Genomic DNA, 13356 nt, shown 5'->3' with positions numbered 1-13356 from the left:
GCCGCACTGCAGAGGGGTTGCTGCGGAGGGCTCAGACGGAGAACAGGCCAGTTTGGTGGACGAAGAGGCTGGTTGCAAGCAAACGAAGTGGAATGACCAGGTTAAGAAGATCGAGATGGACTGTAATAACGAGTGTTGGCTAGTTGAGCCGACTGTCGTTGCCGGTGGTGAGAGCCCGAGGGGGGAAGCGTAGCCCGCTAAGGCGGTTGCTTGTGACCCGCCTGTCTCCCGTCACACCGTCGACGACTCGTCGAAGTTCCCGCTGATCTCCACCTGAGACAATTGGAGACAGGATCCACGAAACCAGAGAGGGGATGACGCAGCAGTGGTGGGGAGAATAATAAAATGCGAGTGCGCAGAAGCCAGAGACCGAAGGAGGGCGTTGAAGGAGGGCGTTTGGATGATAAGCGCTGAGATGGGGAGGCTAGGACAGTAGTTGGACTCGGGCTTAGTCAGGACGGAGGACTAGAACAGAACTTGTCTAGTAAATCATTCAGCGAGAGGCCTGCAGAGCGAGTGAAAGCGCTGGCTGAGATTCAGTGGTCTGGCCAAAGGAAAGAAGGAATCAACAGTCGAGCCAGTGGATGACTATTAACCCCCTTCTCTTTATCCTCAGCGCCTGGCGGGCTGTTGTGGATGATGTGGGAAAGACAAGGGTTGCTGAGCGCTCATTAATTAATTAGTAGTCGTGCCTACAGGATAGTCTACTTCCAGTCTTCCAACTACCTAGCTGTCAAGAATATTATTAACGTCGTCTTCCAGTCGCAACAGGGCAAAGGAGGGGCAGAAAGGAAGGCGACAAAGGGATTGCCATGGTTAACCGCCCCGCAAGCGCTGCGACCTGCACCAAGCCAAGAAGAGCATGATGATAATGCATTTCTTCTTTTTCAGCTGTAGATAGTCCAACGGACTAAGCTGGCATCAATGCGAAGATCATCAGATGGCCCAATAGAACACCAGCACTGCTAGTTCCCTGTGATGGTTCTTAATACTGGAATTAATATTGGAGACGATCAGAATGGATACTATCCCATTGGCACACAAGACATGCTTTCTGTCTCAACACTGGAGTGAATACGCAGTATACATCCATACATAACATCGAGGATGGGTTGACTCTGTCTCAGCTCGCTATCGAGTGCATACATTACCATTTCTATTATTGGCGAATAGCAGCCAACATCAAGCACGTCCTCCCTATTGGCGCTGTAAGAAAAATTATCTATACCAATCAAAGCTTCTATTCACTACTATTTGGGCTTTTTCTATACAGCCCTGTCGAGGAACTCAAGACGCAACATAAGTAACAATAGGCTAAGGCTTTTTTTTTATATAACCAGGACTATAATACCTAATGAAAATGTTGGTTAGAGTATTTTATAGCTTGCCTGATTAAAGTATTAAATTTGGAGTCACATGAATTGAATGATGCATGAATTGAATTGAATGAATTAAAGCAATTTTTTGTAAATAAATCTGGTCAGGGTATCTTCTCGAACTGAACGCTGTTCGGAAAAAAAAAAGGTACAGCGCACCTAGCTACCTATCTACTTATCTGTCTATCTATCAATTATTTACAACGAAGAATAATAAACTAAACCAAATGAATAATAATAAAGTAATAAGTAATGAATAAAGGGATGAGGAAGGAAGAAAGATGAAAGATATCGTCAAAGACAGGCAGACCAGAAGAAGAGAGAAGAGAAGAGAAGAGGTCATACATTTCCCCTTTCATAAATGCAGAAGGAAGAGGCTAAAGAAGTAAGTAATGATCATCCATTAAAATCGTCGTTAATCAAGGGTTTTCCTCAAGAGGGAGGGTGCTTTGCTACCGATTATTCATATTCACCGGTTGCGCACCCAGCACCCAGCCGATTCCACTGGCCAACCCGCCCGTCACCATGTTACTGACCATGTCTCGCTTGCGCATCCGGCCTGGGGTTGGTGATTCACCGTGCTCTGCAACGTCCGTCCTGCTCCCTTCTTCGCTGGTCCTTCTGGTGCTGCCGTCTTGTGAAGACCCTCCAAGGGATAGGGTGCTGGCGTGCAGCGGGAAGGCGTTCTTGCTAAAGGCCCGTGCCGCGCCTCGAGCAACCTCAAACAGACCCATGGGGGCTTCCTCGTCCGCGTGGTGGCTGCGGGCGCGTGCGCGTCTGGCCTGTCGCTGCTCGTTCTCAAACGCGTCGAGCTCCTTGTCTGTCGGGCCGAAGCCGCCGGGGACGGTGGAGAGGGAAGCGACTTTGTCGCCTCGCCGGTCCCATTCCTCGGATTCTTCGGCCTCGCGCGAACGGAGGACCGTCATCTCCTCGTCGCAACGCCGCCAGGCGCCGAGAATCTCGGGAAGAGGGTCAGGTGAAGGCGCAAGGATCAGAGCAAGGGACAGGAGTTCCATCCGTTGCGAGAGATTCGTAATCTGAGACTGGAGATTTGGACTAGCAGATTCGCTTGGGCGATAACGACCAGCTTGATAGGCGGCACGCCAAGAAATGTCATCTTCGATGGAGGAGCTTGTAGCTGATTTAGAGCTTGGAAGGAGAGACGGAGGTGTCAGACGCGTAAAGATGTAGGAGTATGCGGTCCCGAAGTCATTCGATGAAAGGGCCGACGACACGGCCATGAAGATAACCCGCCGCTCAGTTATGACGGACGCCGCGTCTCGGGAGGGAGGTGGAATAACATCACTTAAGTGAGTATCTTCTCTTGCTGATGTTGGAAGGCCGGCGGCAACGAGATTCCGCCCGATGGACAAAAAGTCATCCAACTTTGTATAGCTCTTAGGATTCTGTTCAAGCACCTTTTCTATCAAGGACAGAGGGTCAGGGTGAACGCGGATGCTAACGGGCTGGAACGGAACTCCATGCTGCAGCGTCAGTGAGTAGAATGACAGAGCGTGAGTCGCCGCGATAAGAGCTTCAATTTCCTTGAGGGACTTTGAGTTGGGAAAGTGTGGCTGAAGAGCTCTGAGGCTGCAATCGAAATTGCGGTCAGCAATCAAGAAGAAAACAACAAAAATATGGCGCTTAAACCTACATGTCAACAGCCTTTTTCATCCTCCCTCTAGTTTTGTTGCCGTTGCTTGCGTTATCATAGAAGGTGATAATGGTCTCTGTGGCAGCTGCTTCCACTTGCTCCGGGCTCAAAGGACCATCCACTGCCGTGTAGATATTTACGGCCAATTGATATTCTGGCAGGAATTAGAAATCTGATCCACCCTAGTGAACGAATATCTTACCTCCAACAGTCAGCATCGCCTTGAGTACTTCTGTCTCTACCACGTCCCGGGAGACCCTCCAGAACAGACCATGGTATTCTCGCCTTGAATTACGCTCCTTTCTTTCAGACGATCCGTGCCAATCTCGAAGCCAAAGTATCTGTTCACGTATTCTTGCCCAATCTCGTCCAGGTTTGGCCTGCTTTATAATGGTGTCCACTACGCCCCGGAGCTCCTGCATTTGTGCCTCGTCGCCACTCTGAAGGCATAGCGTTGCCACCGATCTGCAAGAAGTGGGATATCCAAATTCACCAAAAATGCGTAAAGAAAGCAGTAAGGCGCGGAGAAATGCCACCGATTGCGCTGTAGGCGTCGTCAAGGCGTTAGAACGCGTCAGCAGAGCATTTTGTAGTAGTGATGCTTTTGACGCTGACGAAATTGCCCCCACATCCAGATGTAAAGAGGGAAGCGATGGGTCATCGATAGAAAGAGGGACGTCGTTTTCCAGTTGGAGCAGCTCCGCAACTCTGGCTGTGATCTGAAACGAGCCTTCCAGAGAACGCCTGCTAGGGTCTGCGGTGGCGTAAACAACGGCAAGGCCTGTTTGCCCGTAAAGCCCCCTCAGGCGTAGCTTCTCCTCGTCACTAGACTCCTCTTCGTTATCGTAGCCACCAAGGTCAACGTCTTCAGGCCCTCTCCAAGACGCAAACGCCCCTACCACTCGACCGAAATCCACCAGACTCTGCGATAGGAGCCATTCGTTGACCTCTCCCCAGCCAGAAAGTTCTGTCTCATCCGGCGTGAGTCCTGTGAGTCCATTCTGGACGACTGAACTTCGTCTGCCTGGGTGGCTGAGTTTCCGTCTCTTGAAACGAGCCTCTCCATACATCCAAGGACCGACCAGCCCGCGCAGATTCCTCGCCAGGTCTGTGTTCGTACCGTCGGAGCTTGTCATCGAAAGCAGAACGTTGACAGCCGTCCCTTTATCCATGGAGTCCAGGGTGTCCAGTGACAAAAGCTCTTCTCTGCTGGGGTAATACTCGTAGTTCAACCGCAAGAGCGGTAGTAACCTCGAGATCAGCCATGTTCGGAGGGTTTCGGAGCGCTCGTAGAATGGAAGTAGTAGATCAAGGATCAACGTCTGCAAGCCAGTTTCCGCATCTATCCTATATGCGCGATGAATAAGGAACTGTGTCAAGAGGTCCGCGGAATCTGTTGGTTCTTCGGCGTGCGGGTGTCGAAGAGGGAGCAAGCGGAGTCTTCGTAGGCGCTTCCGTACAACAACTTCTGGGAGATCTTTAACTAAAGATATATCAATATCCTGAGGCCCGGAGTCGGGTAGGGATCCATATATGAGACTCTGCAACACTGGAGTATAGCGCTGGGGTGGAGTGCTCTCTGGGAGGAAGGTCAAGATGATGCGCAAGAGCCGCTCTGAACTGAGTGACGTGGGAAACTGCCGCTGCAGTTGTGGCAATGCGGCGACATTGCCGGCAGAGCAGAGCTCAGAAGCAAGAAGAATCGCATGAGCATCTGACAAATGTGAAAGATCTGCCATGGCGCATTTCTCTCATGAGCAGAATGGTGAGTTGCGCTCCTTGCTGCTTGATGTGGCCGCTTTCCAAGTATGGGAACCCAGGTCGGGGAACTAAAGCATGGACCCGCCCGATGCCTTTCCGGGCGGAACGTCAAGTCCAACCTCCATCTCCGATAATATAATACCCTGTCTACACGCCCTCAACCATCCACTCCCCCGCTTCCATTCAACAACATGGCGTCCGGCTACGGTCTCAATGGCGGTATGTTACCCCTCGTGATGGTTTGCTTTGCTTATTGCTGCAATTGGCCTTGCTGCGAACATGCTGCGCGCGAACGCTCGGACTGACGAGGCTGACAATCATCTCTGCTTCGCAGGCCCCTCCCGCTGCTTTCCCTTCTGGCAAGAACTCCTGGGATGCTACGTGGTGAATGGTGGAGAAGGGGATGCCGGCAAGAAGAAGTGCATTCCCGCACTAGAGGACTACTATGAATGCCTACACCACACCAAGGAGGTACGTCCTTGTTTGCCGGAGATGACCGCACCGACTCTGTAATCCATCAGAAATTGTCCACGCGAGTATCTGACATGAAGGAATGATCAGGCCATGCGAACGAAGAGAATGCAAGCCGCCTACCGCAAGGCTGAGGCTGCGCACCCACGAGAAAACGCACCAAAGCCGGAGCAGATCCGGAATCTGGGATTACTGGGGAAGGAGGAGGACACAGCCAGCGTTTTGGGTTCCTGAGGGAGTTCAAGTCTGGTGGTACATGGCATGATTGTGAGATTGGTTGCGCCTTTGATTTCGGAAGCTTGAGCGCACACTGTACAGAAGCGATATCGCAATACACCTTTTATTTCCATTTCCAACTGCCATCCGGATGCAATCAGTTCGAGTACTATTCACGGGTCCGTGAACGTCCTCCGCATCATCTTCATCAAGAACTCCGTGAAATCTGTCCATACTCTGAAAATCGCCTTGCTCCTCGTGCGACATTTTCAGTAGGTAGACAGGAATTCGAAATTGATATTGACTCAACCAATAGCGTGATTTACAATGGCGCTAGTGCATTACCAATGAGGCAGCTGGCGTTTCAAACATGCAAGAGTGGACGCTCAACTCGTCCTAAAACAGCTTACCTGTAGCAACCGTCGGGAGAATCGAGCTATTATGAGCCAACAAATATAAGCAGTTCATGTCTGCGGAGAATTTTACTTAAAAAAAAATGCCTTGGCAGTTCGTTCAGTAAATGAATTGAAATGGCCTGCATCTCTATGAAAGAAAGCAGCAAATAAGAAGAGGACAAATATAGGCTACTCCAAAGGCCCTCCAACGAGGAGATGGAGATCTGCGGGCCTAACCGAAATCGACCGGCTTGCGGAGTTTTATTGTAGACAGGAAGAAAAGTGCATCTGGATCCATGAGGCCATGGAAGGCATCCTTGATTATCTTTGGCCATTCTTATCAATCACCTGACTACTAAATGGTCTCTGCCTCTACCGCGTTCCCATGAAGAAGACAATTCGCTAGTAGAAGGTTCGAATCGGTGGCCAGGAAAGAAGCAGAAAGGGTCCTGACTCCTGAGAAGCGCATACTGTGTACACTGTACAGACTACAGAACCATATTGATCGTCAGGGAAGCGTCACGTGATATTAAAGAGAAAAAGCTTTCGATCAGCGCGGAGACGCTAGTCCAGATCGGGACTGGTGTTTGCCGCGCCATGCTGGGCCGACGCGCCGGACGAACGATGTCCCAATGATATAAACAGCCCGCGCAACCTCGACACTCTCTCGCTCCAGCAGTACCCAACACACGGACGGCCAGCCTCTGCTTACGGCCACGCATCTGCGCCGCACGCCCCCGGAGTCCCTGTCCTTGAAATATCGCCCGACCTGTCTTCGGCGCTTTCCCCAACTAACTGCTTGCCGGAGCTCCTCTGTTCGCGCTTCCATCGTCGCTGCTTCCTCACGGGGGCGCCCATGAAGGTAAAGTGATCTGATGGATATCGCGTGGTTGTAAGATAATCCACATGGGCATCCCGGACTGCCCACCCTAAGAGCTGTTCACTTCTACTCTGTCTTAATATTCACGACTTGTATTCGTTGTCTCTGGAATTCATCTCCCCTCCTTTCTTTCTTTCTTCACATTCTATTCTCTCCTTTTTCTCACTTCTTCTCCTCTTTTTCTCTGTCGTGCTTCGTCTATCACTTCAAGTTGGCCAACGCGTTGTGCAAGCATACTTGATCGACAAGCGCGATGACCTCCAGGTGAGCCGCCTTGGCCAATCCACTTCATGTCGCAGCAGATCCGCTAACCTTTTTCGCTCTAGGCTTGACCGTCTAGTCACGTGAGTTCACCCGCCTGCATGGTGACCTTCCAGATCCACAACTGACCAATCATGTTTGTAGTTTGCTTGAGACAGGCAGTACGCCAGTCATCCGGAATACCGCCGCCCAACAGCTGGCAGATGTCCAGAAGCAACATCCCGATGAGCTGTTCAATCTCCTGGGGCGAATTCTGCCCTATCTGAAATCCAAGTCATGGGACACCCGGACAGCCGCAGCGAAGGCTATCGGCCTTATTGCTGCCAATGCTGAACCCTATGATCCAAACAAAGATGATGGACAAGAAATCAAGAAGCCTGAAGACGACGAGCATGTCGAAATTAAAACAGAGGAGAGTCCGCCCTCACCAGAGGATTTACTTCAACTGGACAATCTGGACGTACCATCCATCCTTAAATATGGCAAGAAGTTGCTCGGCAGTGCTGGAAAAGAGTATGAATACTCACTTGCCGGGATGGATCCTGCATCGAGGCTACAACATCAGAAGAAAACATTAATTTCCCGTCTTGGATTGGCGGGAGAGTATATTGAGAGCGACCTGATAGATGAGAATGATGTTGTCTCCTCCCATTCGCGCTCCATGTCGGGATCCAAAGCGGACAAATCCCTGTCACGGCAAGATAGTATGCAAAACGGTTCCCCTCAAACACTGCTCGCGCCTAGCGAACATCCAAATGGCGAAGAGGTCGCCGGCCTTAGCAAACGTCAACTGAACCAGCTAAAGCGCAAAAACAAGCAGAACGCAAAGATGGGTGCTAACAAGGTCCGTGTGGTGGATATTTCATCATCTCGAAGGCCATCAGATGCCGTCACCTCGCCTGCGACCCCCCATGCCATCAAGACGGAAATGGAGGACGATCACAAGCCCGACTATTTCTCTCTCGACCGCGAAGGTGGTGATGATACCACCAAAATTGTATCGGAGTTCAAAGGTCCTGTTGTTCCGGAAAAACCGGCGATCCAGACTGAAGCTGAGGAACAAGGTTTGGAATGGCCATATGACCGCATGTGCGAATTTCTAATGGTCGACCTCTTTGATCCAAATTGGGAAATTCGCCACGGCGCCGCGATGGCACTTCGAGAAGTCGTCCGTGTTCAGGGCGCCGGTGCTGGCCGTGTTCTTGGCAAATCGAGAGCTGAAAACAATAACCTCAATCGCAAATGGCTCGAGGATTTAGCCTGCCGCTTACTTTGCGTATTCATGTTGGATCGCTTCGGCGATTACATTTCGGACAACGTTGTTGCTCCCATTCGAGAGACTGTTGGTCAGACCCTCGGTGCGGTCTTGTCTCACTTGCCCTCCCGATCAGTTGTCTCGGTCTATCGGATTCTCCACAGGATAATCATGCAAACGGATTTGGGTCTTGACCGGCCCATCTGGGAGGTTTGTCATGGCGGTATGATCGGTTTACGGTACCTCGTAGCAGTCCGAAAGGACCTCTTAGTGAAGGATTCCAAATTGATGGATGGAGTGCTCGAGGCCGTCATGAAGGGGCTGGGCGATTATGACGATGATGTGCGCGCCGTCAGTGCTGCCACTCTCGTGCCCATCGCTGAAGAGTTCGTTGCCTCACGCCCAGGAACTCTGAATACTCTGATCACCATCGTCTGGGAATGTCTGTCGAATTTGCAGGACGACCTCAGCGCCAGTACGGGATCTGTAATGGATCTATTGGCAAAGCTCTGCACGTTCCCAGAGGTTCTCGATGCAATGAAGGCCAACGCTGCAGATGATCCAGAGGCCTCTTTTGGTAACCTGGTCCCGCGGCTTTATCCTTTCCTGAGACACACCATCACCAGTGTGCGGCTAGCTGTTCTGCGAGCGCTCATTACTTTCCTGCAGCTTGAAGGTGAGGGCACGAACGCGTGGGTCGATGGCAAAGCGATGCGCCTGATATTCCAGAACCTGCTTGTCGAGCGGAATGAAGGTGTCTTGAAGCTCTCACTCCAAGTCTGGTTCGAGCTGCTCAAAGCTCTAGAAGGCCGCAATTTTTTCAAATCAGAGGAGGCCTTGGGTCCACACATCCAGCCGCTTATTACTTTAACTATGGGTCCTTTCGGTGTCCCTCGATACCCGATACCCATGAACGCGTCCTTGTTCATCAAGCCATCAGGGTTACCGTACTCAAATGCCGTTGCCGCCACCAGAAGACAGTCTCCCAGTACTGCTTCTGCTGAGCCCACCACCAAGGGTCGTCGGCGAAAATCGGAGAAGAAGGAAACACCTCCCCCCTCGGCCCACAATGTTGACGGTCATATGCTGCAGGGAGATGTTGATCTAGTCGGTGCTGACACCTTGGTGAGATCCAAGATTTATGCGGCACAGGCTCTGGGTCAATTCCTCTACATCTGGGACTTGAACAACCTCCCCAGTCTTTGGCAATCTATCTTGACTGGGCTCCGCTGGTCAGGTTCGACCTCGCAGCTTGCAGCAGCCATGGTGGTTGAGGAGTATGCCAAACGCGTTGGCCCCAGTGGGAAGTATACGTCGTTGTTATGCGAATGGTTGCGGCCCATCATTGAGGATGAGCGACCTCCTTGGTATAGTGACATTGCTTGCTACCTTCATATTGCTCGAGCGCAATGTCATGCGCTTCTGAACGCCTTCCGAGATCATGCGCACGTTCCGCCAGCACGACTACCCACCTTGGCAGTCCTTGTCCAGGGAGACAACGACGCAGGTCCTAATGCCTTTTCGATTAGCGACGCCGAAAGGGTTATTGGGCCTGATTTTGAGCGCCTCAAGAAGAGTCTCACCCCTGCTCAACGTGTCACTGCTCTTCAGGTCTTGAATGACACGCGGGCGAGTGCCGAAACTGCCATCGAAGAGGCAAAGGTTATCAAAGAGCAGAGGGACATGCGTGTTCGGGCTGCTGCAGCGGGCGCTTTGGTAGCCTTGCAAGACATCCCTAAGAAACCCAGCCATATCATCAAGGGAATGATGGACAGCATAAAGAAAGAAGACAATAGTGAACTTCAGCAACGGTCCGCAACAGCGATTGTGAATTTGATCGACTATTATACGGCATCCACGAAGAGAGGACCTGTCGATAAAGTGATCGGCAACCTGGTCAAGTATTGCTGTGTGGACACGTCAGAGACGCCCGAGTTCCATCATAATGCGCACCTCGAGAAGTCTATATTATCGCTCCGCAAGGAGGAAGACCGCAGGGAGCATGCCGATCCTGCGAAGTTCGAAAGGGAAGCCAAGGAGGCAAGGATCATGCGGAGAGGAGCGAAGGAGGCTCTGGAGCAGCTGGCCACCAGATTTGGCCCTCAGCTGTTGGAGAAGGTCCCTAATCTTGCATCTTTGATTGAGCGGCCGCTGAGAGATGCGCTCACGGGAGAGCTGCCAGCCAACATCCGCGACCCGGAGAATGAACTGGGCCAAGAGGTTGTCGATGGATTATCTACACTTCGTGCTCTTCTACCTAAGTTTGATTCCGGTCTCTACCCTTGGGTGGTGAATCTTATGCCCATCATCGCCAAATCGTTGCAATGCGAGCTTTCTGTCATCCGCTACGCGGCTGCCAAGTGCTTTGCCACCATTTGCAGCGTTATAACGGTCGAAGGCATGACCATGTTGGTCGAGAAGGTGCTTCCTACGATAACGAATGCTTTGGACGTCCATCATCGTCAGGGCGCCGTCGAATGTATTTACCACCTCATACACGTGATGGAGGACGGCATTCTGCCTTACGTCATCTTCCTCATTGTCCCCGTTCTCGGCAGGATGAGCGATTCCGATAACGATGTGCGACTCCTGGCGACGACTTCGTTTGCGACGCTCGTCAAGCTCGTTCCTCTCGAGGCAGGAATTCCAGACCCACCGGGTCTCTCGGAAGAGTTGCTCAAAGGACGTGACCGAGAGAGAAAGTTTATTGCTCAAATGTTGGACATTCGCAAAGTGGAACCCTTCAAAATCCCCGTTGCGATCAAAGCAGAACTTCGGTCGTATCAACAAGAGGGAGTCAACTGGCTTGCCTTCCTTAACCGTTATCATCTACACGGTATCCTTTGTGACGACATGGGTCTTGGCAAGACGCTGCAAACAATTTGCATTGTAGCCAGCGACCACCACATGAGAGCGGAAGAATTCGCCCGCACACAGGCTCCTGAGTACCGGAAACTTCCATCTTTGATCATCTGTCCACCAACTCTCTCAGGTCACTGGCAGCAAGAAATCAAGCAGTATGCACCATTCCTGTCCTGCGTGGCTTACGTCGGCCCTCCGGCGGAACGTGGGAAGCTCCGGGGCGAGCTGGAAAAGGCAGACGTCGTCATTACGTCCTACGACATTTGCAGGAATGACAACGACGTGTTCGTCCCTATCAGTTGGAACTACTGCGTTCTTGACGAGGGTCATCTTATCAAGAACCCAAGGGCAAAGATTACGTTGGCAGTGAAACGTCTCGTTAGCAACCACCGTCTGATCCTGTCGGGAACTCCCATCCAGAACAACGTTCTGGAGCTGTGGTCGCTCTTCGATTTCCTGATGCCTGGCTTTTTGGGAACTGAAAAGGTGTTTTTGGATCGATTCGCGAAGCCGATTGCAGCAAGTCGTTTTAGCAAATCGTCATCGAAAGAGCAGGAGGCTGGAGCGTTGGCAATAGAAGCGCTGCATAAGCAGGTTCTTCCATTCTTGCTGCGTCGTCTGAAGGAAGAGGTCCTGAATGACCTGCCTCCCAAGATTTTGCAGAACTATTACTGTGACCCGAGTGATTTACAGAGAAAGCTGTTCGAGGACTTCACGAAGAAGGAACAGAAGGACCTTGTCCAGAAGATGGGAAGTACTGATAAGGCCGCGAAAGAGCACATCTTCCAGGCCCTCCAGTACATGCGTCGTCTCTGCAATTCTCCTGCCTTGGTCATTAAAGAGGGGCACAAGCAATACGAGGAGGTTCAGAGATGGCTGGCCGCAAGAAATTCCCACATCCGGGATGTGGTTCACGCACCCAAGCTCACTGCTCTGCGCGATCTCCTCATCGACTGCGGCATTGGTGTCGATCCCAGCGCAGAAGGCGAACTGGAAACGGGAGCTAGCTACGTCAGCCCTCACCGGGCTCTCATCTTCTGTCAGATGAAGGAAATGCTCGACATCGTCCAAGAAGATGTGCTGAAGAAGCTCCTCCCGTCTGTTCAGTATCTGCGGCTGGACGGCAGCGTCGAAGCGACCAAGCGGCAAAACATCGTCAACCAATTCAACACGGATCCAAGTTACGATGTGTTGCTCCTGACGACAAGTGTTGGCGGGTTGGGTCTTAATCTGACCGGAGCGGACACTGTTATTTTCGTGGAGCACGACTGGAATCCTCAAAAGGACATCCAGGCCATGGACCGCGCCCACCGTATCGGTCAGAAGAAGGTCGTCAATGTGTACCGATTGATCACGAGGGGTACATTGGAGGAGAAGATTCTGAAGTAAGTTTGAATCAGTGATTTACTATCTGACGCTCAAGCTAATATTTTTCTAGTCTCCAACGGTTCAAAATCGACGTCGCCTCCACCGTGGTCAATCAACAAAACGCCGGCCTCGGCACGATGGACACAGATCAGCTGTTGGATCTGTTCAACCTGGGCGAGACGGCCGAAGGAGCCGAGAAACCTGGCCAGGACGTCCCCGCGGGCAACGAAGTCGACATGGTCGACATTGACGGCGAAGTCAAGGAGAAAGGCAAGAAAGGCTGGCTCGACGATCTCGGCGAGTTGTGGGATGATCGGCAGTATCAGGAGGAGTATAATTTGGACTCGTTCTTAGCGAGCATGAAGGGATGAGAGATGACAATTGGGACTTTTTTTTTCTTTTCTTTATGGATTGATGATTTTTTTTCCTCCTGGAGTTCGAACGGTTTGGATCTCATGATCTCAGGATCGGGGCGACGGTTGGTTGGACGGACGGACACGAACAATTTTTAGGGCTTATCTTGCTTCCTTTTTTTTTGTCCCTCTTCTCCTGTATCATATATTACCTCGTTATACCTACCTACTTTACCATTTTTTTCTCCTTTGGGGAGGCGACGGCTTCATTAATGACATCTGTCAGGAGCAAAAGCAATACACTACTTGCTGTACACACACATACATAGGTTCATGTCATGTCCCTTTCCTTCCCTTTCAATCAATCAATCGACTGATTAATGAATAAATGCCCGCTCGATTAAATCGGAAGACAGATCGGAAGATTTCCCGGGGAAACCCAGTTTAAGTGTACTGTCTAGTCTTGCCTGGGCTATAACATGGTTATCATCGTATCATCATATC

General features: G+C 51.2%; 3 protein-coding genes across 3 annotated transcripts; 2 read left to right on the top strand and 1 right to left on the bottom strand.

The window, feature by feature from the left end:
- Nucleotides 1-1828: 1828 nt before the first annotated feature.
- VTN77DRAFT_109 (uncharacterized protein) lies at nt 1829-4769 on the bottom strand (the record flags this gene model as incomplete). The annotated part of the gene is made up of 3 exons (XM_069416783.1): nt 1829-2966; nt 3031-3184; nt 3233-4769. 3 exons carry the CDS (start codon nt 4767-4769, stop codon nt 1829-1831), a joined length of 2829 nt encoding a protein of 942 aa, XP_069282473.1.
- A 213-nt stretch (nt 4770-4982) lies between these two features.
- On the top strand, nt 4983-5496 carry VTN77DRAFT_108 (uncharacterized protein; the record flags this gene model as incomplete). Its single annotated transcript, XM_069416772.1, has 3 exons — nt 4983-5010; nt 5126-5262; nt 5353-5496. 3 exons carry the CDS (start codon nt 4983-4985, stop codon nt 5494-5496), a joined length of 309 nt encoding a protein of 102 aa, XP_069282472.1.
- Nucleotides 5497-7006: 1510 nt separating this feature from the next.
- VTN77DRAFT_107 (uncharacterized protein) lies at nt 7007-12870 on the top strand (the record flags this gene model as incomplete). The annotated part of the gene is made up of 4 exons (XM_069416761.1): nt 7007-7017; nt 7080-7097; nt 7159-12516; nt 12570-12870. 4 exons carry the CDS (start codon nt 7007-7009, stop codon nt 12868-12870), a joined length of 5688 nt encoding a protein of 1895 aa, XP_069282471.1.
- Nucleotides 12871-13356: the final 486 nt, after the last annotated feature.

The sequence above is a fragment of the Rasamsonia byssochlamydoides genome (genome assembly GCF_041956645.1).
Source record: "Rasamsonia byssochlamydoides strain NRRL 3658 unplaced genomic scaffold VTN77scaffold_1, whole genome shotgun sequence".
NCBI classification, from domain to species: domain Eukaryota; kingdom Fungi; phylum Ascomycota; class Eurotiomycetes; order Eurotiales; family Trichocomaceae; genus Rasamsonia; species Rasamsonia byssochlamydoides.
The sequence above is the reverse complement of the archived record's forward strand: the minus strand, read 5'-3'. Positions and strand labels throughout refer to the sequence as shown.